This window comes from Oryctolagus cuniculus, chromosome 14 (assembly GCF_964237555.1).
Source record: "Oryctolagus cuniculus chromosome 14, mOryCun1.1, whole genome shotgun sequence".
In the NCBI taxonomy this organism is placed as follows: Eukaryota; Metazoa; Chordata; class Mammalia; order Lagomorpha; family Leporidae; genus Oryctolagus; species Oryctolagus cuniculus.
The window spans coordinates 66,407,571-66,432,834 of record NC_091445.1 but is presented as its reverse complement, the minus strand read 5'-3'; the positions used below and the strand labels follow the sequence as shown (position 1 = coordinate 66,432,834).

Here is a 25,264-nt window from a genome sequence, read left to right as displayed (position 1 = left end):
AATTTGCTACATATACTATCATGTCATCTACAAATAACATCTTCTAGATCTTTCTCAATAAAATATTCTATAATGACTCTCCATGTGCTAAAATAAGACTCTTTATGTATTTTAATTAAAGGTACACATTCTTAAGTTTGAAGGCAATCTTAAGCAATTATTCTAACAGGTCTTTTAAGATGAAATCAGATTTATTTTCTCTGCATTAGCAATGGCTATTACAATAGCCTTTCAATGGGAAAAATCACTAAAAATTCAGAACTCGTTTAACAGAATTTCAGTTATTACTGATTAATCATTCAGAAATTCCAAACTTCCAAAGACTGTTTATTTTGACAACTTTCTAAGGGTTACTGGGTCTCTAGGATATACCAACATTACTGCTATAGAAACCTCCAGTGGGAAAACTCCCTCCAAACAGGCACCAGACACAGTGGAGGATCAAGCAGTTTATTACGCCAGTGGGCTCAGCTGGAATCACCCCTGGGAACTGAGCAACAATCCCAAGTTTCTTGTAATAGTTATAGGTTCATCAGCATCATTGGTGGGTTTAAATTGCAGCCTACATGACTTAGGACTACCTCAATGGTTGATGTGCCTGGTATGTTTGTAGAAGAGATCCCAGGGGCAGATTTATTAAGACAGATTTATGACTGGAGTTTACAGAAGCAGGACTTAGGACTTCTTCCCTCCCTAGACAACATAGCGTGGGCAGTTGTTTTATTAGTTAACTGTAACCAGCCACTTTTCAAGGTCTGTGTTGGGAGGAGGGGTCTGCTTTTCTTTCTTTGTCTCAGGTTGAGGCTGTATTTCCTCTGCATTACCACTATACCTCTTGTTTGCCAATAATATGGAAAAAAGCCTTCTTTGAATTATCATAGAAATCTTTTGCATACCTATTATTTCCTTAGTCATTTGCAGGTTAAGTGTCTGAACACCACAAACTTTTTAAAGCTAAGGGGTATAATAATTGCATTTTCAACCTTAATATTTCAAAATTATAGGTCATGTTTCCAACAAAGTTATCACTTCATGCATGGAAATATATAACTCAGACTAAGGCCATTTCTTTTCTTTTCAAATAAGAAGTAAATAGTAACTGTTGAAATCTTTACTTAGTATAGAGTTGATTTTCTGTATATAAAGATAATTAAAAATCAATCTGATGTAACAATGACATAAGCCTCAGCCATTTTCCCTTATTGCCCAAAATAAACAAATACTGGAATGTATTCTTTGCCCTTGAGACTCAGTTGGGTCTCACACCCTATTGCCTTCATACCTCAACCCTTACAGCCACCTCAAAGGCCAGTTGCTCTGAACACCTGAAAAACCAGTTCCAGGAATTCCCCTCCACCTGCTGCCCCTACCCCCACCCCAGCCCCAGCCCTCCTAAAATATAAAAAGGCCTGGCCCCTGGGGGCGGGGCCTTCTGCCACATGTTCCATCATGGGTACACGAGCAGTTGATCACCCACTTCTACAGATTTCTCTCTGAATAAATTCGGTCTGGCTGTAAATTCGTACACTGCCTCCTCTCTATTCTGCACCTCTTTTCCTAACATTTTGTGCCCCATGTGATGAAGCACCAATCTGCAACTCTTTTCCTAACAGAATCTTAATGAAGAATGGGAGGAGAGAGGGACTAGGAGATGGGATGGTAGTGGGGGTGGAAGGGCAGGTATGGGGGGAAGAACTGCTATACTCCAAAAGCTGTACCTATGAAATTTATATTTATTAAATAAAAGCTTTCTAAAAAATTACTACGAGAGTTACCTGGTTAAATAAAAAAAAAGGTAAATACTTTGCTTAAATCTCCAAAAACACAAAGGTTCATGTTATTCATAGAAATGTTCTTTCAGAAGACATCTAAGATCAAGTTTCTCTATGAGTTAAACTACAGTTAAGAGTAAAACAAACATACTCTTTAGTCAAGGGCAGTCATAACCTGGACTTCCCAGCCTACTCAGGCACTGGTAAACATCACTTCCTGAGCCCCTGGGGCATGTACAACAGAAACAAATAATAGGAAATAAAAGATTCGAGGAGTATACAAGGAGAAGAAAAGAAAAACCTACAGCTGGAGATAAACTAGAGCTTCTATTGAAACCTGCCAGGTAAGAGGAGCTGAAACTCCTTGCAAGCAAATCACTCCATGAGTGCAGCACTTCCGAAGGTGACAGATTCTATAGAGTAAGATGAACTTTACTTTTAACTCAGATTCTTTAAGTGCTCACAGAGCCATCTTCAGTGGTTCAGTGGGATCAATGATTTCTAGACAGTTCAAGAAAGGATGAAAATTGCAAGAAAACAGGAATTGCTACTCTACTACTATGGCACTAGAGTGGAAAATTTTCCCAACTACATTCCTCTATTCATAGAACATTCTTTTGCCCCATGTTTGCATGCAAATTATAAGATAATTGATAAAATGCTGGCATGAAATTTTAGATCCCTCCAAAATGCTTAGAGATGTTGGAAATTAATAAATAAAGAAACAATATTGTATGCTGGGCTGTAGTTAAAAAAATTAGGGAATAATTATCTTCATTTGAATGAAAATTATCTTTTTAACATAAAACAATTTTCCTTGTAACAACAAAATGTTATAAAAGAAGCTACCAATCAGTTCTTTCATTAGCACCTCATCAAATAAGTTTTTACGTTACATTTTCATTTATATTGTTTTCCACCTTGCTTCAGAACAGTTACAGGAAAAGAAGAAATTGGAATGTTCTCTAAGGGTGCTATTTTTGCAGTTTTTGATGATAATTGGAATGAAATTCACCTCTACTTTTTAAGCCTTTGAAATAGTTAAAACAGGTAGCATCTGCTGAGAACTCAGAGTTGGTGGTCTCTAGCAATTAGACTTTTCTCAATCATTAACATGCTGATTGCACCAGTTGCCTTAATAAATTGTTTCTCTATACAATGGAGAAAAGTGTTTGGAAAGTATTTATCTCTTCCTTCCTTTCTCTATGAAATGTATAAACAATAGCAACAATCTATTTAGTTTCCTGGCTGAAAATGTCCCGGTATGGGAAGATCTCTTATTTGGTACTAGGGGAATGCTGGACTCTAGTCAGTCTGTGATTGACTGGGGAGCTTCAGAGTATTTAGGAGCCTCATATTCCCAAGTGCCCTGAAGCTGGTGATAAACCCCTGAATCTGGACCTATGGTCAGACATCCAGGACTCACACCATTGTGTCTGATCATAACCTAAATTCTATCTGGCTATTCTTGTCCCAGTGTCCTAAGGCTCAGTGCTGCAGAGGAAAACAAAACAAAACGTGTTAGGAAGCTAGAATCAGCAGGCAAGTGTATTAACCTTTAAAGGAGCAGCTCACTGTTTTATGATTGAAGTAGCCTAGGACTACAGCAGCTTAAATGGTGACGTTAGAAATGTGCCAGGGGATTTCAATACAATCCCATCAAGGTGGCATGTACCAATGCCATCTCACTAGTCCAAGTGATCAATTTCAGTTCACAATTTATCACACTGATAGGTCTAAGAGTCAAAGGGATCACACAAACAAGACTAGTGTCTGCTAATACTAACTGATAGAATCAAAAAGGGAGAGAATGATCCAACATGGGAAGCGGGATACACAGCAGACTCATAGAATGGCAGATGTCCTAAACAGCACTCTGGCCTCAGACTCAGCCCTTAAGGCATTCGGATCTGGCTGAAGAGCCCATGAGAGTATTTTAGGCATGGAAAGCCAAGACACTCTGGCAAAACAAACAAACAAACAAAAAAGGATCTGAATGAAAGATCTCTGCAAGTGAGGTCCCAGTAGAAAGAACAGGGCCATCAAAGAAGGAGGTACCTTTCTCTGAAGGGAGGAGAGAACTTCCACTTTGACTATGACCCTGTCAGAATAAGATCAAGTCAGCAAACTCAGAAGGCTTCCATAGCCTTGGCAACTCATGACTAGAGCCTAGGGAGATTACTGATGCCATAAACGAGAGTGTCATTGTCAAGTCAACAACAGGAGTCACTGTGTACTTTCTCCTCATGTGGGATCTCTGTCCTTAATGAGTTGTCCAATGTGAATTAATGCTGTAACTAGTACTTAAACAGTATTTTACACTTTATGTTCTGTGTAGGTGCAAACTGATGAAATATTTACTTAATATATACTAAATGGATCCTCTGTATATAAAGATAATTGAAAATGAATCTTGATGTGAATGGAATGGGAGAGGGAGCGGGAGATGGGAGGGGTGTGAGTGGGAGGGAAGTTATGGGAGGGGGAAGCCATTATAATCCATAAACTGTACTTTGGAAATTTGTATTTACTAAATAAAAGTTAAAAAAAGAAATTATCCAAAAGAAATAAACATAATTACATGAAGGAGAGAATCTATATAGGGACAAAATCAAATAAAAGCATTATTTTGTGTTTTCCATGTCAAAAAAAAAAAAAAGCTTGTTTAAAAAGCATTGGCAGTGTCTTCAATTTCTGTCTGCCCTTTCCAGGCAATGCTCATCTCTTCCATTTCTTTGTTTCTCTCTCAATGCCTAGCAGCACATAATGTATATCCAAATGTGTGTCAACCTCATTCCAAATTGAAGAATACATTTAGCCGTTAATCAATGGATTTGGTTGCTTTTATTAGTGTTTTTCAATGAATTGTAGAAAAATTCTAAAAAGCTTACTGATTTGTCAATAAGAAATGTCTTAATTCTCCAGAATATTGGAGAAACAATTCTTAAATTTGATTTCAAGCTCTTGGCTTGAAGATTTGTAAAATGATGAACCCCATTTTATTTTTACTGAAGTTTCTCTTTATAACAACCAAGAAACACAAACTAACCACATCAAAACATAATCAGAAACTCACCTTTGAGATACTTGAGAGGGCAATAATCTGGCAAACATCTACAGAAAATTTAAATGTAGATATTGTTTGAGCCATCCTTCTGCTATGAACACATCCATTCGTCCCATGGATGTACTACAAAAGTATGCTAACAAATAATTACAAAGGTATTGCAGTATGTGAAGTAAATGTCCACAGTTATAATGGACAAATCCAATTGTGTATATCTGTATAGTGTAAAGCTATGCAACCATCTAAAAGAATGAAGTAGAAATGCATCTACTGATATGGAAAGATCTTCAAATTATGAACTGAATGCTTAGAGTAGCATACAACATATACTTTTTGTGTATATATTTGAAGAAGATTTGCACATACATGTGTGTAAGCTGATGTTTAAAAGAATTTCCCTTCCTATAAGAAAGAGAAAATGGGTTGTATGTGGGGAAAGCCTCTGAAGACAGGTAGGTGAGAACCTAGGTCTTATATTTTTCCTTGTGTTGTGTTAAAAATTTCAAATACAGGTATGCATTATTCATATTTCTTTAACATCAATAGAAATTTTCTAGTTGGTTATATAAGCCATCTTAGTTTCTTCATATATTTCTATATTTGGGGAACACAAAAATGTTATCAAATAAATGAAGTGCCCTAAATAAATTATAAGTGTTTTAAAAATCAATCCAGGCCGGCGCCGCGGCTCAATAGGCTAATCCTCCACCTAGCGGCGCTGGCACACCGGGTTCTAGTCCCGGTCAGGGCACTGGATTCTTTCCCGGTTGCCCCTCTTCCAGGCCAGCTCTCTGCTGTGGCCTGGGAAGGCAGTGGAGGATGGCCCAAGTGCTTGGGCCCTGCACCCCATGGGAGACCAGGAGAAGTACCTGGCTCCTGCCTTCGGATCAGCGCGGTGCGCCAGCCTCAGCGTGCCAGCCGTGGCAGCCATTGGATGGTGAACCAATGGCAAAAGGAAGACCTTTCTCTCTGTCTCTCTCTCTCACTATCCATTCTGCCTGTCCAAAAAAAAAAAAAAAAAAAAAAAATCAGTCCAAACCTTGAGAACTAGTTATATTTTAATCAATTTTTTCAAAAAAAAAAAAAAAACCTGGAGATTAACCAGTCACAATGGATGATGATTAGACCAATGAGTCAGATTCTAAAGTCTATGAAATATGTGGGGCAGGCATTTGGCACAGAAGTTACACCACTGCTTGGGATACCTACATTCCATGTCAGAGTCCTTGTTCAAGTCCTAGCTACACTGCTTCCAAACTAGCTTCCTCCTAATGCACACCCTGGGAGGTAGCAATGGTAGCTCGAGGAGCTGAGACTGCGATCTATGTAGGAGATCCAGATTCAGTTCTAGGCTTTCGATTTGGCCTGACCCAGCTCTAGAGGTTATGAACAATTGGGGATTGAATCAATAATGAAAGATCTCTCTCCATCCCTCTCTATTTCTCTTTTAAATAAAGTGAAAATAAATGCATTTTTAAAATTAAAAACTATTTAGCATTCTTAATCTGGCACAAATTTTAAGAATATTATTATACAGAATTATTATAAGCATGTACCCAAGTTACCTTGTTCAAATGTCATTAAAGCCCATTTCTAAAATGCTTTAGATTCAACAAATGTTTCTTCAAATACATACTGTGTTTTCTCTCATCCTTTTAAATGCTGAAATGAATTAAACAGAAAAGATCAAATACTATGATATTTACATTGCAATGAAGGAAGAGAAACAAGAGATCTTTTGTCAGATTTGTACTTTCTAGGAGGGAATATTTAACAATAAAATAAATAGGGAAGAGGCACAGTAACTACTATTGGGAAACTGTGATTCAGATGTGATGGTCAGGAATCTTATTTGCAAGATGCAAAGCAACTAAAGCCATATTTTTAAATATTTTGAACATGAATACCTAATTTAATATTGAAATCTATTCTCAATCTTCACTTGCTATAATATGGGGAGATCTTAATTTTGGGGAAAAACATATGATTAACAGTTACTATTAAATTTTCAACACTCTTAGAAGTTACTACTAAGTGAAAAGGTAATATTTTAAAAAATACTTTTTAAAAAAAATTGAAAGCAGAGTGACAGAGAGAACAGGAGAGACAGGAAGGGATTCTTCAACTGATTGTTCACTCCCCAAATGGCCACAATAGTTAGGACTGGTGCAGGCCACAACTAGGAGCACAATAGACCCAGACTCCATCTGGGTCTCCCATGGGGGTGGCAGGGGTCCAAACTCTTGGGGGGTCTTCTGCTGCTTTCCCAAGCACATTAACATGGAGCTGGAGAGGATGCAGAGTGATGAAGCTCCAGGTATCTTGATGTTCCAGAACAAAATAATCAGTTTTAGAAACTTAGCAAAGGGATGCCCTTCATGCAAGATTCAAGAATCCTGAACGTTGCTTGTCATGTAGCCTTCATGGTGCTGCCCCTCCTGGAGCCCCATTTTTATCACCAGAATATGAGGGCATTTGACCCCCAAGCTCTAGCCCAGCTCTAACATCTGACTGCTCAAGGAAACAACTGGACAGTCAGTTTCCAAAATACTGGCTGAAACTCTTTTCCTCAGTCCCAAGGAAGTAAGGAAAATCAGTATATGCAGTTGTTTTGAGAAGCAGGAGACTCTATTGATTGCAAATACTTATGAATTGAGTTACAAATCTAAACAATATAAAAGCATTTGAGTCTACAACTCAGGATTACTTGTAAAGTGTTATCCCCAGCAACTATTTGACTTATACTGTATCATTTCATTTCAGGGCCTGGGGGCTCTCCAGGCATGGCTGGACATTCTGTCTTGTATTTGATTCTGCTTAGTACTCTAGTCAACAAGGGCCAAACCTGCTTCTGTGATCACTACGCTTGGACACAGTGGTCCAGTTGCTCAAAAACTTGCAATTCTGGAACCCAAAGCAGACAGAGGTGGGTACAATCTGTGTTGACTTCCTTTGTGCTCTCAGAAACCTTGAGGATGAAGTTGGCCATATCCAAAATGCCACAGTAAGCAATACGGAAAAAGATCTCAGAGTGAGAATTCATAAATTTGGATGAAACTTGAGGTCTTTTTCCACATAAGGTTAAAATGAAATCTGCTTTTGTACCCTCTATTAAAACAAAGAATTTTAAAAAAGAAATTTAGGTAGGAACCTATGCAATATTTTCAGTTGACTACGTTGCTTAGAATCCCTACTCAAGCTCCTTTTCAATGGGCATATAACTGCTTGTGAGTTGATTGTAGAGAATTTTCTACTCATTAAACCAAGTCTAACAGTATTTCAATTGAGCAGCACTGCTAGCTGTTAGCTTGATTGTTGGCAAGTACAAGATGGCAAGAAAACTGTGTTTACTTGATAGCATTTAATAATTCAGGCTTTTCACCAATTCAGACTACTCATCCCCCACACATCCTTTAAATCTGTTAGCTGTTTCTATACCACAGAAATGTTGTCATGTCTTGAGGGAGAAAGGCATATATTTAATGTTTAAAATATTATAGCCCTTTCTAGAGACTTATTTTAGGAAACTGTTTTTTACATATGTAGTGTGGGTTTTTATTAAAATCACCAAACAATTTCCAAATAAGCCATTCACAAATTATATGAAAACAGATTTGTTTACTCCACAGCTCTGCTCAAGAGTCCCTCGGTAGCTTTCTGCTGCCCTCCAAATAAAGTTCCACAATATATTTCGTCCTTCTGCACTTCTCCTTGGTTGGTCACACAAGTGCCTCCCTGCACAGGTCATGCTCTCCTCCATCTCTGATCTTCACATGTGTCATTTCCCAGAATACCCTTCCTTCTGTTACCTGGAGAATACACATGCATTTTTCGATGTCTCCCGTGTGTCACTTTCTCTTTGAAACTTTGACCCTATCTCCATCATTGTACTTATCACATCGTGCTGTCATCTTGTTGGCCATTTGCAGGAACTTTCTTTCCTTTATCTTGCAGTCCTTTCTAAGAGACCTATTAGGGCTTATTTCCTGAATGCAACCTTGGCAATCACACAAGTACCCCTGCTTAGAAAGGCCGCATGCACAGCCCAGTGATCGGACCTGGTTGTCTTGAGATTCTTCATTTTGGAACAAGAAGTCCCTCCTTTTCATTTTGTACTGAAATGAACAATGTAGCTGATCCTGAGTTCCACTGAGTGGTATGACCTGCATAGATCCGAACCTGTCTGATGTTCTACAAAAACTTTCTTTCCTTTTATTCCCCATAGTTAATGCTCAGTGTGTTTTTCTTATAAGACTTGAGCCACACTGAACAGACTCAACTCAGCAGCTTTTTCCTGACTATTTCAGGCAAATAGTAGCAGATCAGTACTACTGGGAGAACTCATGTGACCGGCTTTGCACCAAGCAGGAGACCAGAGGATGTAACTGGCAAACATGTCCCATCAACTGCCTCCCGGGAGATTATGGACCATGGTCAGACTGTGACCCTTGTGTGGAAAAACAGGTGGGTGACACACGGCATATCCAGGAAATGTGAACCAAAATAATGCTGATTACCTCACAGGCTCAAAATACAAAAATGCTGAATTTCTTTAACTTCTGAAAATAAATTCTCCCAGCTTTGAGAAAAATTCCATTTAGCAGTTCTTTGGCGGAGAGGGGGTCCATTTTCTATGTTTTACTGTCACATGAACATCAGAAGAAAATCTTGTCCCCAATCTTGATAACAATCTTGGCATCATTTTTACTCTTTTCTGTATTCCACTGCCTGTGCCATCTGTGAATTCTAAAAGCGAAAGCAAATACTAAAAAATGGAATTTCAGGCCAAAGTTTAAAGCCAGATTAATGAGGAAAATAAATCAAAAGTCTGACTCCTCACCCTGTCTCTAAATCCCCTCTCCCAGGAGGAAAGTCCCTCAATTTGTTTATTGTTCCCAGTTGCAATATTTACCCAGTTCAAGCTCATTCCTGTAAGTGCATTGGCCCCAGTCAACTCCAGTCCAAGTCACATGTGCTGAGTATCCACATATTATAGAGAAGAAAAAGAACACATTTGGAGGAGGAATGCTCTCTGAGAGGAATGGTTCCAGGCCTCTTACGTGCATTGCCTTGTTCAGATTTCACATCAATTGTGTTTTTCTACTCATTTTACAAATGAAGTTACAACTCATTAGAGATTAAGCATTTTGCCCAAGACTACACAACTAATTATAAGGTTGGTTGCGTTTTGAATTTGAATCTGTCTGAACTGAGGATTAGTGCTTTTTACCCCTGCCATTTTTCCTCTCCTTCCTGATTCTTCATTTCATTAGTCACCACTCGAAATCATTTAAAGTGTGGAAAATATGTCAGCCTTTGTTTCCATGGTGACTTCCTTATGCAAAAGAACCTCAAAATTCTTTCACATTTATCACTCTACTTGTCTATAGCGTTGAGGCATAGCAGGGCTATTGTTGTTGCCTGGAAAGGTTTTCTGTGCTCAGGAGACTCTCAGTAAACAATTCTGAATTTGGTTTTGCTTCAGTATAGAACTACATGATTTCAAAATTAGAAGAAACCTTGGAAAAACTTTTTGCCTCATGTCTTCATTTTACAGGTTGGGAAATTAGCCAGCTGAGAGACATAGTGGATTCCCTAAGGGCACACTATAATGGAATTGTTAATAAATTTAGGAAACATCACCATAAGAAAAAAATTGCACTGTGACTGAGGATCCTTGTGTTCTTAGTGGACTTTTGACCTTGATCTTGACTTTGCCTTGGAGTGACTCACCTCTCCTTTCCTTTAGTTTAAAGTTAGAGATCTCTTGCGCCCCAGTCAGTTTGGAGGGCAACCCTGTACTGAACCCCTGGTGACCTTTCAACGGTGCATTCCATCTAAACTCTGCAAAATTGAAACGGCTGACTGCAAGGATGATTTCCGCTGTGACAGTGGTAACGTACTTTCGTAAAATGCTCGGTCTCAACTAAAAATAATGACTAAATTAAGCTCTCCTAACTGACTACCAAGTAAAGCCTGATAAAATTCCACATTTTAGGTGTGGGGGGATGGGGTGCAATACTACAAATTACCAAGCTAGCCATGTGTGAAATTACAGCTATAATTACAGTTATAATCATCTTGATCACTTATCTGATTCATTTGCTCATCAAGTGGTGGCACCAATCCTTACACTTTTCTAAAGGAAGTGGAAGAAAAAGTAGGCAGATATTTTTAAAAATTGACTATTTAAAAATAAATCTATATCCAGTATAATCAAAAAGAAGTAACAAAATACAAAGATTTTCAATATAGCTGAAAATAAGAACATTGAGATATTGTGTCAAGTGGCTAACCACAAATGATATTGCAAATTTTCTTGCCTGACTTCAAAGGTAATTCCTTTGATAAAAAAATTATTCAAATATTAGAAACATTACCTTTAAGTCCAATACTCAACCAAATAGCAAAATCTGGTATTTCAATTTCGGTTATAATAAAATATTGAGTATATTTGTCATATGCACTGTCTTGTTAACTAACAAGTATTTAATGCGCACCAGTCTGAATAGTCTAGCTCATATTTTTGCAAACTTTTCAGTAAAGGGCCAGATGGGAAATAATTTAGCTTTTGTAGGCCATATAGTACCTCATGCAACCATTCAACCTGGCATGAAAGCTGCCCTCTATAGTGTATAAACAAATGAGCATGGGTGTACTTCAATAAAGTTTTCTTTTCCAAAATAGATACAGGTCAGTTTTAGCACATGTGCTGTATTAGTACTGAACTCCTTTCTAGTTGATTCTAAATTACAATAAAATTAAATTTCAGATTATTAAAACCCCTATCATTTCTATGTATTCCAGAATATACTGAGAAAGTAAAATATTTGTCACTGAGTAGCAGATTTGAAATTGCTTAGAAAATTGATTCAAGACCTTGAAACTATATTTTCCCCCTCTTACACCTTGCCTTCTGTCTTCAGTATTCCTGAACATCAGACAGGACTGCTTATGTCAAGGATTTCCCTCTAGAACACTCCAAACCTGGGATGTGAGGGCGAGATGTCAGTAGGAAGATATACATTATGCCTACATGAATAAGATTTTGTAACAGATTAACAAAAGAGGGTGTCAACCTACATTAAAAGCAACAATCACAGAAAGAGAGTCTCTATAGAATAATATTTATTTGGGAATTCCAGAGTATCTCAATGGGGAGTATGTGTGCCATAGTAATCTAGGTCATAGTCAAAGGGGTTGAAGCAAGGAAAAATTCTTAAAGGTAAAAAATGGGTAAGGTTACATCAGATATTTCAAAACCAGAACCTTTGGTCACAATGATTAATAACAAGGTGACATTAATTCAAGGCTGAATACATGATTGCTAGCCAGATGTCATTGATTTAGTACTTCTTGTATAAGGTTATGGTGGCCTCTATGTAGGGTGGTAGTTCTCGAAGATTCTTTTGTGATAGCGATTATCAGACAACTATGTACAAAGAACAATTTCTTCCTAACCTCTCAGTTTTATTTATTTATTTGGTTAGTGTTGACACAGCAGTTCCATCTTGATTCAGACAACTTTCACATTCCTTTCACAATGGAATATGAGAAAAATCTTTATGACAATGACTGAGGGAAATACAGACATGAGCAATACATTCAGATACTAAAATCAAGGTTTAGAACTAAACTACAGGCATTCAGAGCTTGATAGAAGGTTGTTAAAACAAATAATCAGGAAGAGGCTTTTATTCAGGATATGATAACTTCACAAATTATTATAAAAGAGCTTTAATGAGGTCTAAAATATGAGAGGCTTTAGATGAACTAAAGACTTCATGGCCTTCAAAATTTCAAAATATCTGATAGTATAAATAGCTAATCTCCAGATCATCATCAATATGTCTGTAGCCATTGATAAAAAACTGAATTATTAAAATTAATCTATAATAAGTAAATAGTTGGTATGCTAAGCTCCCTGAACAATCCTTTCTCCACTGCCCAGACTGTTACCTGAAATTTCTAGCTCTGCCCATGATACAACCATTGACTAATAAACTCTTTTTTAAGATTAATTTATGCATTTGAAAGTCAGAGTTTTACAGAGAGAGAAGGAGAGGCAGAGAGAGAAGGAGAGGTCCTCCAACTGCTGATTCACTCCCTAGTTGGGCACAACAGCCAGAGCTGCACTGATCCGAAACCAGGAGCTTCTTCCAGATCTCCCACATGAATGCAGGGGCCCAAGGACTTGGGCCAAGTTCTACTGCTTTCTCAGGCCATAGCAGAGACCTGGATTAGAAGTGGAGCAGCCAGGACTCAAGCAAGCATCCATATGGGATGTTGGCACTGCAGGCAGAGGCTTTACCTGCTACGCTACAGCACGGGCGCACTAATAAACTTGCACAGATGTGGTTGACATCCTTTCTGGTTGAATAATGCCATACCCCCTTGGCTGTTAAATATTCCATTGAAGATGTTATACTAATATACTCTCTTAAAACATTCACTAATGCCACACTCTTAACGGCAAAATGAAAGGTTGGATGCACTATCATTGTTCTGGCTCAGGATGATGTATAACCATCACTTAACAATGAGTTAGAACTTACTGTTCCAAAGAGATTCACCTTCCTCTTTTTCATCCCTCAGGACAGCTATTCAGAGTCTCCTGAGGCTTTCCAAGACTAAATACATTATTTTATTGCATACATGGATTTTTAAGAATTAGTAATGAAGCTAATACCAAGGCACTGTACCAACTGTTCTCTCAAAGTTCTAATTTCAGACACAGAAGACTAGAGAATCTGGAACTGGTTACAAAAACAGTATGCAGGGTGGACATTTGGCACAGTGGTTAGGCTGATGCTTAGGATGCTGGCATCCCATGTTGGAGTCCCTGGATCTAAGTCCCACTTCACTTTCAATGCCAGCATCCTGCTAATGTACATCCTGGCAGTCAGCAGGTGATGGCTCAAGTACTTGGGTGCCTGACACCCACATGAAAGTCCTATATTAAGTTTCTGGCTCCTGGCTTTGGATTGGCCCAGCCCTAGTTCTTGCACGGATTTGGGGAGTGAACCTGTAAATGTAAGATCTCTCTCATTTTCACGCAGTCCACCCCTCCTCCACCTTGTCAAAGAAATTTTAAAAATTAAAATATTAAAAATACCATGCAGTTGCAGTAAAATTCATCAGCTCAAGTACTTAGGGGTAAAAATGCTAACTTCTAGATGACTATATAGCTCCAAGTGTAAATGTATATAATAGGCCCCCTCATCTACACTTTTGTTTTTGTAGTTTATTACTTGTGGTTAGTCAACCAAGGTCCAAAAAATATTCAATGGAAAATTTCAGAACTAAATATGTAAATTTAAAATTACCTGAGTAATTACTTAAGAATGATGAAAGCTTGTATTGTCCTGCTCCATTCCACCTGGGACATTAATCATTCCTTCGCCACTGTATCCATGCTGTGTATGCTACTTGCCCATCAGTCTCAGTTATCAGATGAAGTGTTAAGGTATCCTAATGCTTATGCTTAAGCAACTTTCATTTTACTTAATAATGGCTCCAATATGCAATAGTAGTAATGCTAGAAACTCAGATATGACAAAGAGATGTCATAAACTGCTTCCTTTAAGTGAAAAAGTCAAGTTCTTAAAGGAAAACATGGGGCTGGCACTGTGGCACAGCAGGTTAAAGCCCTGGCCTGCAGCACCAGAATCCCATATGGGCGCTGTTCTAAGTCCTGGCTGCTCCACTTCCCATTCAGCTCCCTGAGAATGCAGCCCTTGGGCCCCTGCACCCACATGGGGGACCCAGAAGAAGCTCCTGGCTCCTGGTTTTGGATTGGCTCAGCTCCTGCCATTGCAGTCATTAGGGGAGTGAACCAGTGGATGGAAGACCTCTCTCTCTCTCTCTCTCTCTCTCTAGCTTTCTCTGTAACTCTTTCAAATAAATAAAATAAATCTTGAAGAAAGGAAAAAAAATCCTAGGCTAAGATTTCTAAGATCTACAGTAAGAATGAATACTCTATTTGAGAAATTATGAAGTAGAAAAAAAGGAAACTCATGTTAGCTCAACTGTCACACCTCAAACTGAAAACACTGACACAAAGTGTGTGGTAAAGTGCTTACTTCAGAAGGAAAGGGCACTAAATTACAGGGCTCTGTAATGTGTGGGGCTTCAAGCATTCACTGGGAGTCTTGGAATACATCCCTGGTGGACAAGAGGAGGACTATTATATATGTATGTGCTGGCTAAAGCATAGTGAGTTTCGTGAGTTCTGCAGTATTCAAACCGCCTTCGCCTGTTCCATCCCTTCTTTCTGTCTTGTTACTCATAGCTATAATTCTTCAAAATAGTAATCCCAACACAATGGAAGATCTTGAATAATCAAAAGAAGAGAATTATTTTCATTACAGTCTACCTTCCAAGCAAGAATTAATTACCAAAAGAGTTGGTACTAAGTGCTGTTGGGGCAGGCATTATGCTGAAGCAGGTTGGACTACTGCTTGGGACTCTTATATCTCATGTTGGAGCTCCTGGGCTGGAGTCATTTCCATTTCCAATACAGCTGCCTGCTAATGTGCATCGAAGGAGGCATCATATAATGGCTCAAATAATTGGGTCCCTGCCACCTACGTGGGAGAACCAGATGGAGTTTCTGGCTCCTGGTTTCAGCCTGTACTGGTTCTGGTTATTGCTGGCATTTGGAAAATAAACTAGGTTATGGGAGATCTTTATCTATCTAACTATGTCATTCAGCCTTTCAAATATAAATAAATAAACTTCTAAAAAGAAACTAAGTGCTTTCTTGAGGGCCTTCTATAATTGAAAACATTGAATTAAGCAAAATACCTATTTTCCCCTAAGGATTTCAGTTAGTCAAAATTATCATATATGGATGTAGTGAGACACTGATCACAACTTCTATAGTCAACCAGAAAATCTTGAGTAAAACATTTAGTCACTGTCAGTTAGATTTGTCTATGATGGTAGGACCCCAGCATCCCTGAATACAGGCCAGGCAGGCTGAAGGGCTAGAGAGGGGATGTCTGTCATTGCAGCAACAGCATTCCTATTTCTGTGCCTCATAATTTCACACTTGCTCAAAAGATTTTTATGAAATTCAGAAAGCCAAAAAGGGAAGAGAACACATGGAGTTTGTACCATTTTCTAAGTCCACTTACTTAATTTGCCTAATATTATAGTTCCTAGGCACTTATCCAAAAATTACTTAGGTATAGTAAATTATATGTACTAAAATGATAATATACGATAGTAAATATATGATACTAAAATGATGGTATATATAGCTATTTATAGTAACTATATATAGCAAGATATAGAATTTAATAAAATATAAATGTGTTTAGAAAATAATCACTTGCATAAAATATACCAATTCAAAATGTAGAATTTTATTTTCACAAAGGTATACAACCATACAAACCCCAATAACATATAGGAAACTTCCATATATTCAAAAAGTTCCTTCTTACTTTTTTGTTAATCCCACACCTTGTTCTCAATCTTAAACATTCTATAAAGTGTTCCCACGGCAGGACTCATGTGCCTGGTTTCTTCTAAAGACTCTGCCATTTTACTGTGTTCACCAACAGATGCGTGTGTGTGCATATTTGTGTAACAAATTATAACTTTTTAAATAAAGACAGTGATTCTGAATCTGCCACCCTGATTAAAAATGAAGTTTTGGATCTATAGTTTATTTTCTCTTGTAGAGTATGATCTCTACAACAAGCTCATTGTGTTGAGAATGAGATTCTATGTCTTTTCTTTTTAATACAATCATCTCAGTGGCAACAAAAGCATTCTATGCTGACTCTTCTAACCTTAAAAGTTGAGGAAAACACCAATTTTTCACACCATTTTCCTATTCTCTAGACCTTTATCAAAAACAGTGAAAACTCGTTCTCTTAAAAGTTAAAATATTTGCATTCAAACTTCCCTAAATGATAATCTGTTGCAATGTTGTTGCTTTCTTTCCTTGTCCAGGCCGCTGTATTCCCAGCAAGTTAGAATGTAATGGAGAAAATGACTGTGGAGACAATTCAGATGAAAGAGATTGTGGGAGAACAAAGAAAGTATGCCCACGGCAGTATAACCCCATCCCTAGTGTACAGTTGATGGGAAATGGGTATGTAACATCTTTTTACCAGTTGGGAGATTAAGATATCACAGAACTAATGAGTTATAGCAGCAATGACACAATCAGACACATTACTGTCCACTTTCCTCATTAACTTCTTACTACTTCCACTAGCCTTGTCTCTGATATTTGGCTACCATGTTCAGTCAACACGTGGACATGGTCCTCACTCCTAGAGAATAAAAGCATTTAGCATTTTCACATTTAGTTTATATCAGCCAATTCTATAGACTCTTTTAAATATTGCTTGTTTCGATTCTCATACATTCCTCTGAAGGCTTGGAACGGATCAGACAGACTCATAGAAAGTCAGCCAATCTGAGAGGTGTCAATGGATTACTGGGCTAGGATTTAAATGGGTGAGGAACTACTCAGAAATGCCTTGATCAAGTTGAGGAAAATGGTGTTAGAAAAGTCCAAATGCTAGAGAAGCAAGCCAGGTTTTTCCCATGAGAAGCAAGCCCAGGGGAAATTAGCGGAAAACAAAGCCAGAAAGAAATGAGCTAAGCAAACGTGGGAAAAAGAAGGTGCTAAAAATTAATGATATGAGAGCTGGCGTGAATAGGAATAGAGAACATGTGATGTACGGATAAGTCAATCATTTCAACACAGAAGATCACACTTATATCACTATCTGGTCTCTACTTATAAACAGGGAAACTGAGTCTACAGTGTACAAAGTAGTTAACGAGAGGACCAGGGTTCAAATTAGTTTTCAAAATCAAAATTCTTGCACTGATTAAGGATACCATGCATTTTAAAGACAAAAACATACTGGAAGAAACCTCAGGAACCAGGCTGACTTATTTTTCAGAAGTGCTAAGAAATTCTAATGGTTCTGTTTCAGTAATATCCAGTAAGGTGGGCATTGTAAGTTTAGTAAGGGCCCTAAATTCATTATACTGAGCCAGTGTCTTACAATACTTTGGGAAATAGAAGAGAAGTCAATGACAGCAGAAGAACGAAGCCTTGGTTTGAAACATAAAAAAACCATGTAAGACAATTTCCTGTGCTCTACCACACCCATAATAAGGGAATAGCCCCCTTGAATTGTTGACCAAAGGCAGTTTGCACTCAGACTCTATTGCTTCATACTGGACTTTTTCCTTTAATTCTTCACTACTATCTGAGTTGCATTATATGAAATCTTAAGGCACAAATGACAAAGAGCCGTAGCTGCAAATACGGTTTCATTTTTAGGAATAAAAACCCAGACGGCATTGAAGCAAACTCAAGGACATCAGTAAAATGGAAAAGCCATTAGTCTGGAAGTAAGTGGAGCTGAGTAACAAAGCTAGTTCTATGTTAACTCACTTTATCAAGTTATTCATCATTCCTGGGCCACAGTTTTCTCATCTATATGCTGGATGACTATGAATGAGTGTGCAATTCTGTCCTAAAACGCCCTAAATTTGGGCCGATTTCAAGAAGGGTGCTTCAACATCATGTTCTTATCAAAGTGAAGAAATGCACATTGTAGGAAAGCCTCAGCCAAAACTCCCACTGATAATGGCATTTTCCAGTGTTCTGACTGATGAAGGTTGACATTACAAACTCACCTCTTGTTCTAGACTCAAGAATTACAGATGGAGAGGGCCAGATGCTATGTGTACTTTGGCAGAAAACGGTATGGATTTCTGCCAACCAGAGCTGTTGTCCCAAGAATTCTCAGAAATGAGCAAATCCTACTGGCTCTGGGAAAACCAGTCCTTTTGCCCTTTGGGGGAATACAAGTTTGGGAATCACTGTAATATCTTCCTAATTTATAGACTTATTTCTGTCTCTCCCCATACCCTGATCCCCAACACATTTCTAACCAAAAAGATAGCTTCTTGGGGGCTATCCCTCTTTTTAAGTGACATATCTCAAAGAAAATATTAATAAGACACTCAAATTTCTACATTGCCAATACTTGTCACAAGGCCTTACATCTGAAGCAAGATTATGTAATAATAGCATTTGGTTTGTTTTTTTTAAAAGGATCAACCAAGGTGTGAATATATACCCAAGTATGTATATGCACACACACATACATGTACACACTGCATACACATTTATGTGTTTTTAAACTTACGTTTTGTCACCAATCAGGGAGAACATATGATATTTGTCCCTTTGGGACTGGCTTAATTCACTCAGCATGATGTTTTCCAGATTCCTCCATTTTGTTGCAAATGACCAGGTTTCACTGTTTTTGACTGCTGTATAGTATTATATAGAGTACATGTCCCATAATTTCTTTATCCAATCTACTGTTGATGGGCATTTAGGTTGATTCCAGGTCTTAGCAATTGTGAATTGAGCTACAATAAACATTAAGGTGCAGACAGCTTTTTTGTTTGCCAATTTAATTTCCTTTGGGTAAATTCCAAGGAGTGGTATGGCTGGGTTGTATGGTAGGGTTATATTCAGGTTTCTGAGGAATCTCCAGACTGACTTCCATGAGGCTTAACCAGTTTGCATTCCCACCAACAGTGGGTCAGTGTCCCTTTTTTCCCCACATCCTTGCCAGTGTTCTCCCTGATCAGTGACAGCTAACCAACCACAAAAAAGGAAACCTGTTGAAATGAAAGGGACTCTATGAGAAACAGTGACTTGATCAGTGACTTGTCCTGACTGTTGATGTACAATGTAATACTTTATCCCTTTTAGTATTTTTTTTGTTGTAGTTAATACTATTGGTTGAACTCTGTAATTAACACACAATTATTCTTAGGTGTTTAAATTTAACTAAAAAGTGATCACTGCTAAATATAAGAGTGGAAATAAGAGAGGGAGGAGATGTACAATTTGGGACAAGCTCAATTGGACTTGCCCCAAATGGTGGAGTTAGAAACATGCCAGGGGATTCCAATACAATCCTATCAAGGTGGCATGTACCAATGCCATCTCACTAGTCCAAGTGATCAATTTCAGTTCACAATTGATCATAATGATAGGACTAAGAGTCAAAGGGATCACACAAACAAGACTAGTGTCTGCTAATACTAACTGATAGAATCAAAAAGGGAGAGAATGATCCAACATGGGAAGTGGGATACATAGCAGACTTATAGAATGGCAGATGTCCTAAACAGCACTCTGGCCTCAGACTCAGCCCTTAAGGCATTTGGATCTAGCTGAAGAGCCCATGAGAGTATTTTAGGCATGGAAAGCCAAGACACTCTGGGAAAAAATAAAAACCCTAAATGAAAGATCTCTGCGAGTGAGATCCCAGTGGAAAGAACGGTGCCATCAAAGAAGGAGGTACCTTTCTCTGAAGGAAGGAGGAACTTCCACTTTGACTATGACCTTGTCTGAATAAGGTCGAAGTCAGTGAACTCAAAAGGCTTCCATAGCCCTGGCAACTCATGGATAGAGCCTAGGGAGATTACTGACGCCATAAACAAGAGTGTCAAATTGTCAAGTCAACAACAGGAGTCACTGTGTACTTACTCCTCATGTGGGATCTCTGTCCTCAATGTGTTATCCAATGTGAATTAATGCTATAACTAGTACTGAAACAGTATTTTACACTTTATGTTCTGTGTGGGTGCAAACTGATGAAATATTTACTTAATATATACTAAATCGATCTTCTGTATATAAAGATAATTGAAAATGAATCTTGATGTGAATGGAATGGGAGAGGGAGCAGGAGATGGGAGGGGTGTGAGTGGGAGGGAAGTTACTGGGGGGAAAAAGCCATCATAATCCATAAACGGTACTTTGGAAAATTATATTTACTAAATAGAAGTTTAAAAAAATAAACTTACTTTTTAAATTAAAGTCCAGACAATACAAAGCATAACATATAAACCAACTTAGATAAAAATACATTGGAAACCTCATGTACCAAAGGCCCCTTTGGTTTTGAAACACCTAAGTATTTAAATCCAATCTTAACATCCTAGAGAAGGAGGGAAAGAAGAGTGCAACAAACTGCTATGTAGTTGCTTAGCTCCTGAAAGATTCCTCAGGCATTCTCTTACAGGGGCATCTTCATTAAGACAAAAATCATTTCTTTAGGCTTTCTACAAACAGCTGGTACCTTTTTATATTCTATTATCCTGGGAGTCATTTTTCTCAAGCTCTTTCTTATTTGTGACAAATAAAAAAAAAAACATAGAAAAAGGTGGTAAACAGTTCTTTTTCCTCTTCAATCTCTCTTAGCTTAGACAATGCAAATATATGAGTCTCAAACATTCCTGCTTGATCTATTACTTCAATACTTTAAAAATTCCTCTCTGATAAGCTTCTCATACTTCCTCTCTCCCATATCTATTGATACAACTTCACATATGAATGAGTACCAGGGCAGCTCAGGGCACCACCTGGCAAAAGACAAGGAACCCATATTTATGTATATATGCGTGACTCTCTCCCTCTTCCTATAAAGATTCCGTCATGAGGGCTTCACTCTATCACCTTATCTAATCTTAATCACTTTACATAATCTGTACTTCTAACCACCACCACACTCCCTTAATATCTGTAACATATGACTTTGAGGATTAAATGTGCACATGAGTTTGAGGAATAAAACCATGTTGAAATGTATGTGTGTAACATTGCAAGTATATATCTAGAAATAGAATTTCAGAACCTTATAGTAATTCAAGTTTTGAAGTACTGCCAGTTCTTTTCTAAAGAGGCTACACCATTTTACTTCCCCACTACTTATGTATAACTGAAAGTCAATTTCTCCACATCTTCATCAACACGGTTTTGTCCTTTTAATTAAAGCCATGCCGATAACCATGCAAATGGTTTCTCACTATGCTATTGATTTATAGTTCCTTAATGATTAATGTTACATATTTTTACATATATTCATTGGTCATTCACCTATCTTCTTTGAAGAAATATATATTTCAATATTCAGATCCTTTGCCTATTTTTAATTGGATAATTTTAATTTTTATTAAGTTCTATGAGTTCTTTATATATTCCATTTGTAAGCATGTCCTCATTTATGATTTATAGATATTTTTCTCCCATCACATGAGTTGTCTTTCACTTTCTCAATGATGCCCTTTGAAAGGAAAAATTAGTTCTGATAAAGTTCAAAAGTCTTATTTCTTTTGTTGCATATACTTTTTTTAAAGAGTTTATTTATTTGAGAGCTAGAGTTACAGACACTGAAAGAGAGAGAGAGAAAGAGAGAGAGAGGTCTTCCATCCAATGGTTCACTCCCTAGATGGGTGCAATGGCTGGAGCTGCGCCAATCCAAAGCCAGGAGCCAGGAGTTTCTTCCAGGTCTCTCATGCAGGTGCAGGGGCCCAAGGACTTGTGCCATCTTCTACTGCCCTCCCAGGCCATAGCAGAGAGCTGGATTGGAAGTGGAGCATCCGGGACTCTAATCAGTGCCCATATGGGATTCTGGCGCTGCAGTTGGCATTACCCACTATGCCACAGCGCCGGCCCCTGAAATATTCTTTTTGCTATTCTGAGTCTCTTGCATTTCCGTATGAACTTTAAGAATCTGGAAAAGGTATTACTAGGTTGGAGAAGTTTTTCATCTAGTGCAAAACAATATTTTAAATACATGATTTGTGCGAAGCTAATTATTTTCTACGTACCTCAATTGGTTTATTCTTAAAATGAGTATAATGATTTTACCATCATATTTATTTAATGTTAAGCTAATATTTGTAAAGTACTTAACTAAATTAATATTTTTAAAGAGCTTACTATTGTTTGGTCTATCATAAACAGTATGTAAGCACTTGTTAAATATGTTTTAAATGTTATAATTATTAATAAAATGTAAAATAAAATTAGCAAGTAATGAAACAGTGATAGTTTCATTAAAATATTGCTACTGCCATTTCACTACTAGCTCTCTCAGACTTCTTTACTATATTGTATTGAAGGAAATAGAGCCAGAGTGGCATTTATTAGGTGACAATTTATTTCAAAATCTGCTTCCCAAGTTTGTGCTGGCTTTGTAAGTCATGAAAAAATTCTAAATCCAAATTTTAATTCTTTTTCATATTGGAAGTGTAGAGCAATTAAGTGAGTGGAACAGGAAAACATAATAGAGCCACTAGGGCTGAGCTTTGACTTCCAGACATCTTTGGATTCCTCACCATGGGCAAGAAAACAGCAAGCTTTCCTTCAAGTAGTTTGTCTTCGGTCAACAACAGTTACAAAAAGAATTTCTTTCATATAAATAATGAAAACTTTAAAGATTGATCTACATCTAATGAATTCCTGAAAATTAATTTGTTTCTAGGTTTCATTTTCTGGCAGGAGAGCCCAGAGGAGAAGTCCTTGATAACTCTTTCACTGGAGGAATATGCAAGACTGTCAAAAGCAGTAGAGCAAGCAATCCATTCCGTGTTCCAGCCAATCTGGAAAGTGTCAACTTTGAGGTATGATAGCCTATCACAGTGACAGTCCCAACATGAACAGTGATTATAAAATATATTGCTAATGAAAAATTAATGATGCATGAAGGGACAGAATGAAGAGGAAATGAACAATTTTCATTGTCTGTTGTATACTTTAAGTCTTTCCCTAATTCAGTGAGGTGAGAACTGTTATTGTCAGCTTACAGAGGAAAACTGACTTTGGCACAATGGGTTACCTAAAACAGCTAGAAAGTACCGAATTAGAGATTCAAACCCTGGTTTCCCTAATACAAGTTCAGATTTTCTCTCAACCATACATCTCTAACATCCCCACACAGATAAACTGATTTATTCAGCATTTCCTCCTACATAACTAGTGCTCTTAGATAATTATGAAATTTGGACATAGAAAAATTACACATCTCTTAAAGAAATACCATGATGAGTCAGTATAAGAAGTAGTTCCACTCACTTTCCTTATTTCATTTTGGCTTTGTTTTTAATAAATGACAATGAATAGCATTCTGTCTACTCCCAGAGTCTACCCCCGTGCCCTACACTTCCTGCGCTAAAGTGAGTAATCAAATTATTTTAATTTATAACAAGAAAAAACAGGAAGTATATAGTTTTAATGGTGACATCCATGCATACAAATTTGAATGCTAAGGATAATTTCAGGTCCAATGATTTTTGAGAACCGCTTTATGAGTAGTATAAATTTAGCAACTTCTTCTGGCTCACTAGAGCCAACTGTTAAATTTTCAAAAATTTTGCAAGCCAGTTAAACAGCATTATTAAATATTTAATAGGTAATAGTAAAATTGAACACATTATATTAAACACTAAGGTCATAACTACTCAAAATGTATCTCATCATAATTGTTTCTTGCATTTTACCATTTTGTCATTATCTTTTTTAAGTTCTTTACATCTATTGTGTCTGTAACACAAAAATATTCTATAGTTTGCTACTGGGCATCTTTTCCCAGCTTTGAATTCAGGGTATCACATAGGTAGCTTAACACCAACCATAGCAGCAATATTATACACTATAGTAAAGATAAATGCTATATTTTTTTTCCCCTCTTACAGAGCTGGTTGTTAAATGTTTACCAATAGATGACTAGGGCTACCCACACGACTTAGTAATTCAAGCTTGGATGGCAACTTCAATTGGGAAATACAGCCTGAAAATCCTCATTCACATGCAATTAGACTCCTTTCATTATCAGTATAGTCCTAAAAGGTATCCAACTTTAGAAGCTACCTGAGTTAATCTCTAACAATATATCACTGAGTTTTAAATAATATTCAAATGCTAAGAAATCTTCTTCAATGATTTGGAAATGACCAAATCAAGGTCACAAGATATTAGTCTATATTTTACTGACATATATTGCTTTATTCATGCCTTTAGCAGGTGTCTGTGCAATTCTAAGCTTTATCATATTTTTAAAAAATGAAGGAGAATTTTAGAGGGTATCTGATTTCCTTTTTTTGTGTAATTAGAACTTATTGAAATAGATGAAATAAAGGGCTAGCTAGTACACAAAGACTGCAGAAGCTCATGGAATGTAGAGAAGGCAACTGGGCAGGTGTCACAATAGAAGATCAAAGGGATACCGTAAGATATATGATGGAACAAACTCCAGGTAGAGAACTTTTTTAATAAGGCTGGATTAGGTTATACTGTGATAATAAATCTAAGATGTCAACATCTTAAAACAGTGACACCGTACTACACATCCAATGCCAAAAAGAACTCTGCTCATGGTAGTCATCTGGAAACTCCAGAACTTGTGAGATTCTATCTGGATACATTGTTCTATGAGTTTCAAAAAAAAAAAAAAAAGAAAGAAAAATAAAGAAAGAGACATTGCCCTTCAACCATTAAAGTGACATATCACTTATACTCACATTTCATTATCCGAAGGAAGCAACAAAATGCAAGGTTTCATGTGTTCCCAGAAAA

At 37.4% G+C, this 25,264-nt stretch overlaps 1 protein-coding gene across 1 annotated transcript in view; it reads left to right on the top strand.

Annotated features, from left to right (window-relative positions):
- Positions 1-1,953: 1,953 nt before the first annotated feature.
- Positions 1,954-25,264, top strand: part of C6 (complement C6) — a 61,979-nt gene continuing 38,668 nt past the window's right edge. The window contains exons 1-6 of the mRNA XM_008262156.4: positions 1,954-2,116; positions 7,603-7,765; positions 9,147-9,303; positions 10,589-10,733; positions 16,804-16,945; positions 23,175-23,313. Of these exons, the coding sequence (XP_008260378.3) occupies positions 7,623-7,765; positions 9,147-9,303; positions 10,589-10,733; positions 16,804-16,945; positions 23,175-23,313 (726 nt within the window). The 5' untranslated portion in view covers positions 1,954-2,116; positions 7,603-7,622. The remainder of the gene's footprint in view (positions 2,117-7,602; positions 7,766-9,146; positions 9,304-10,588; positions 10,734-16,803; positions 16,946-23,174; positions 23,314-25,264) is intronic.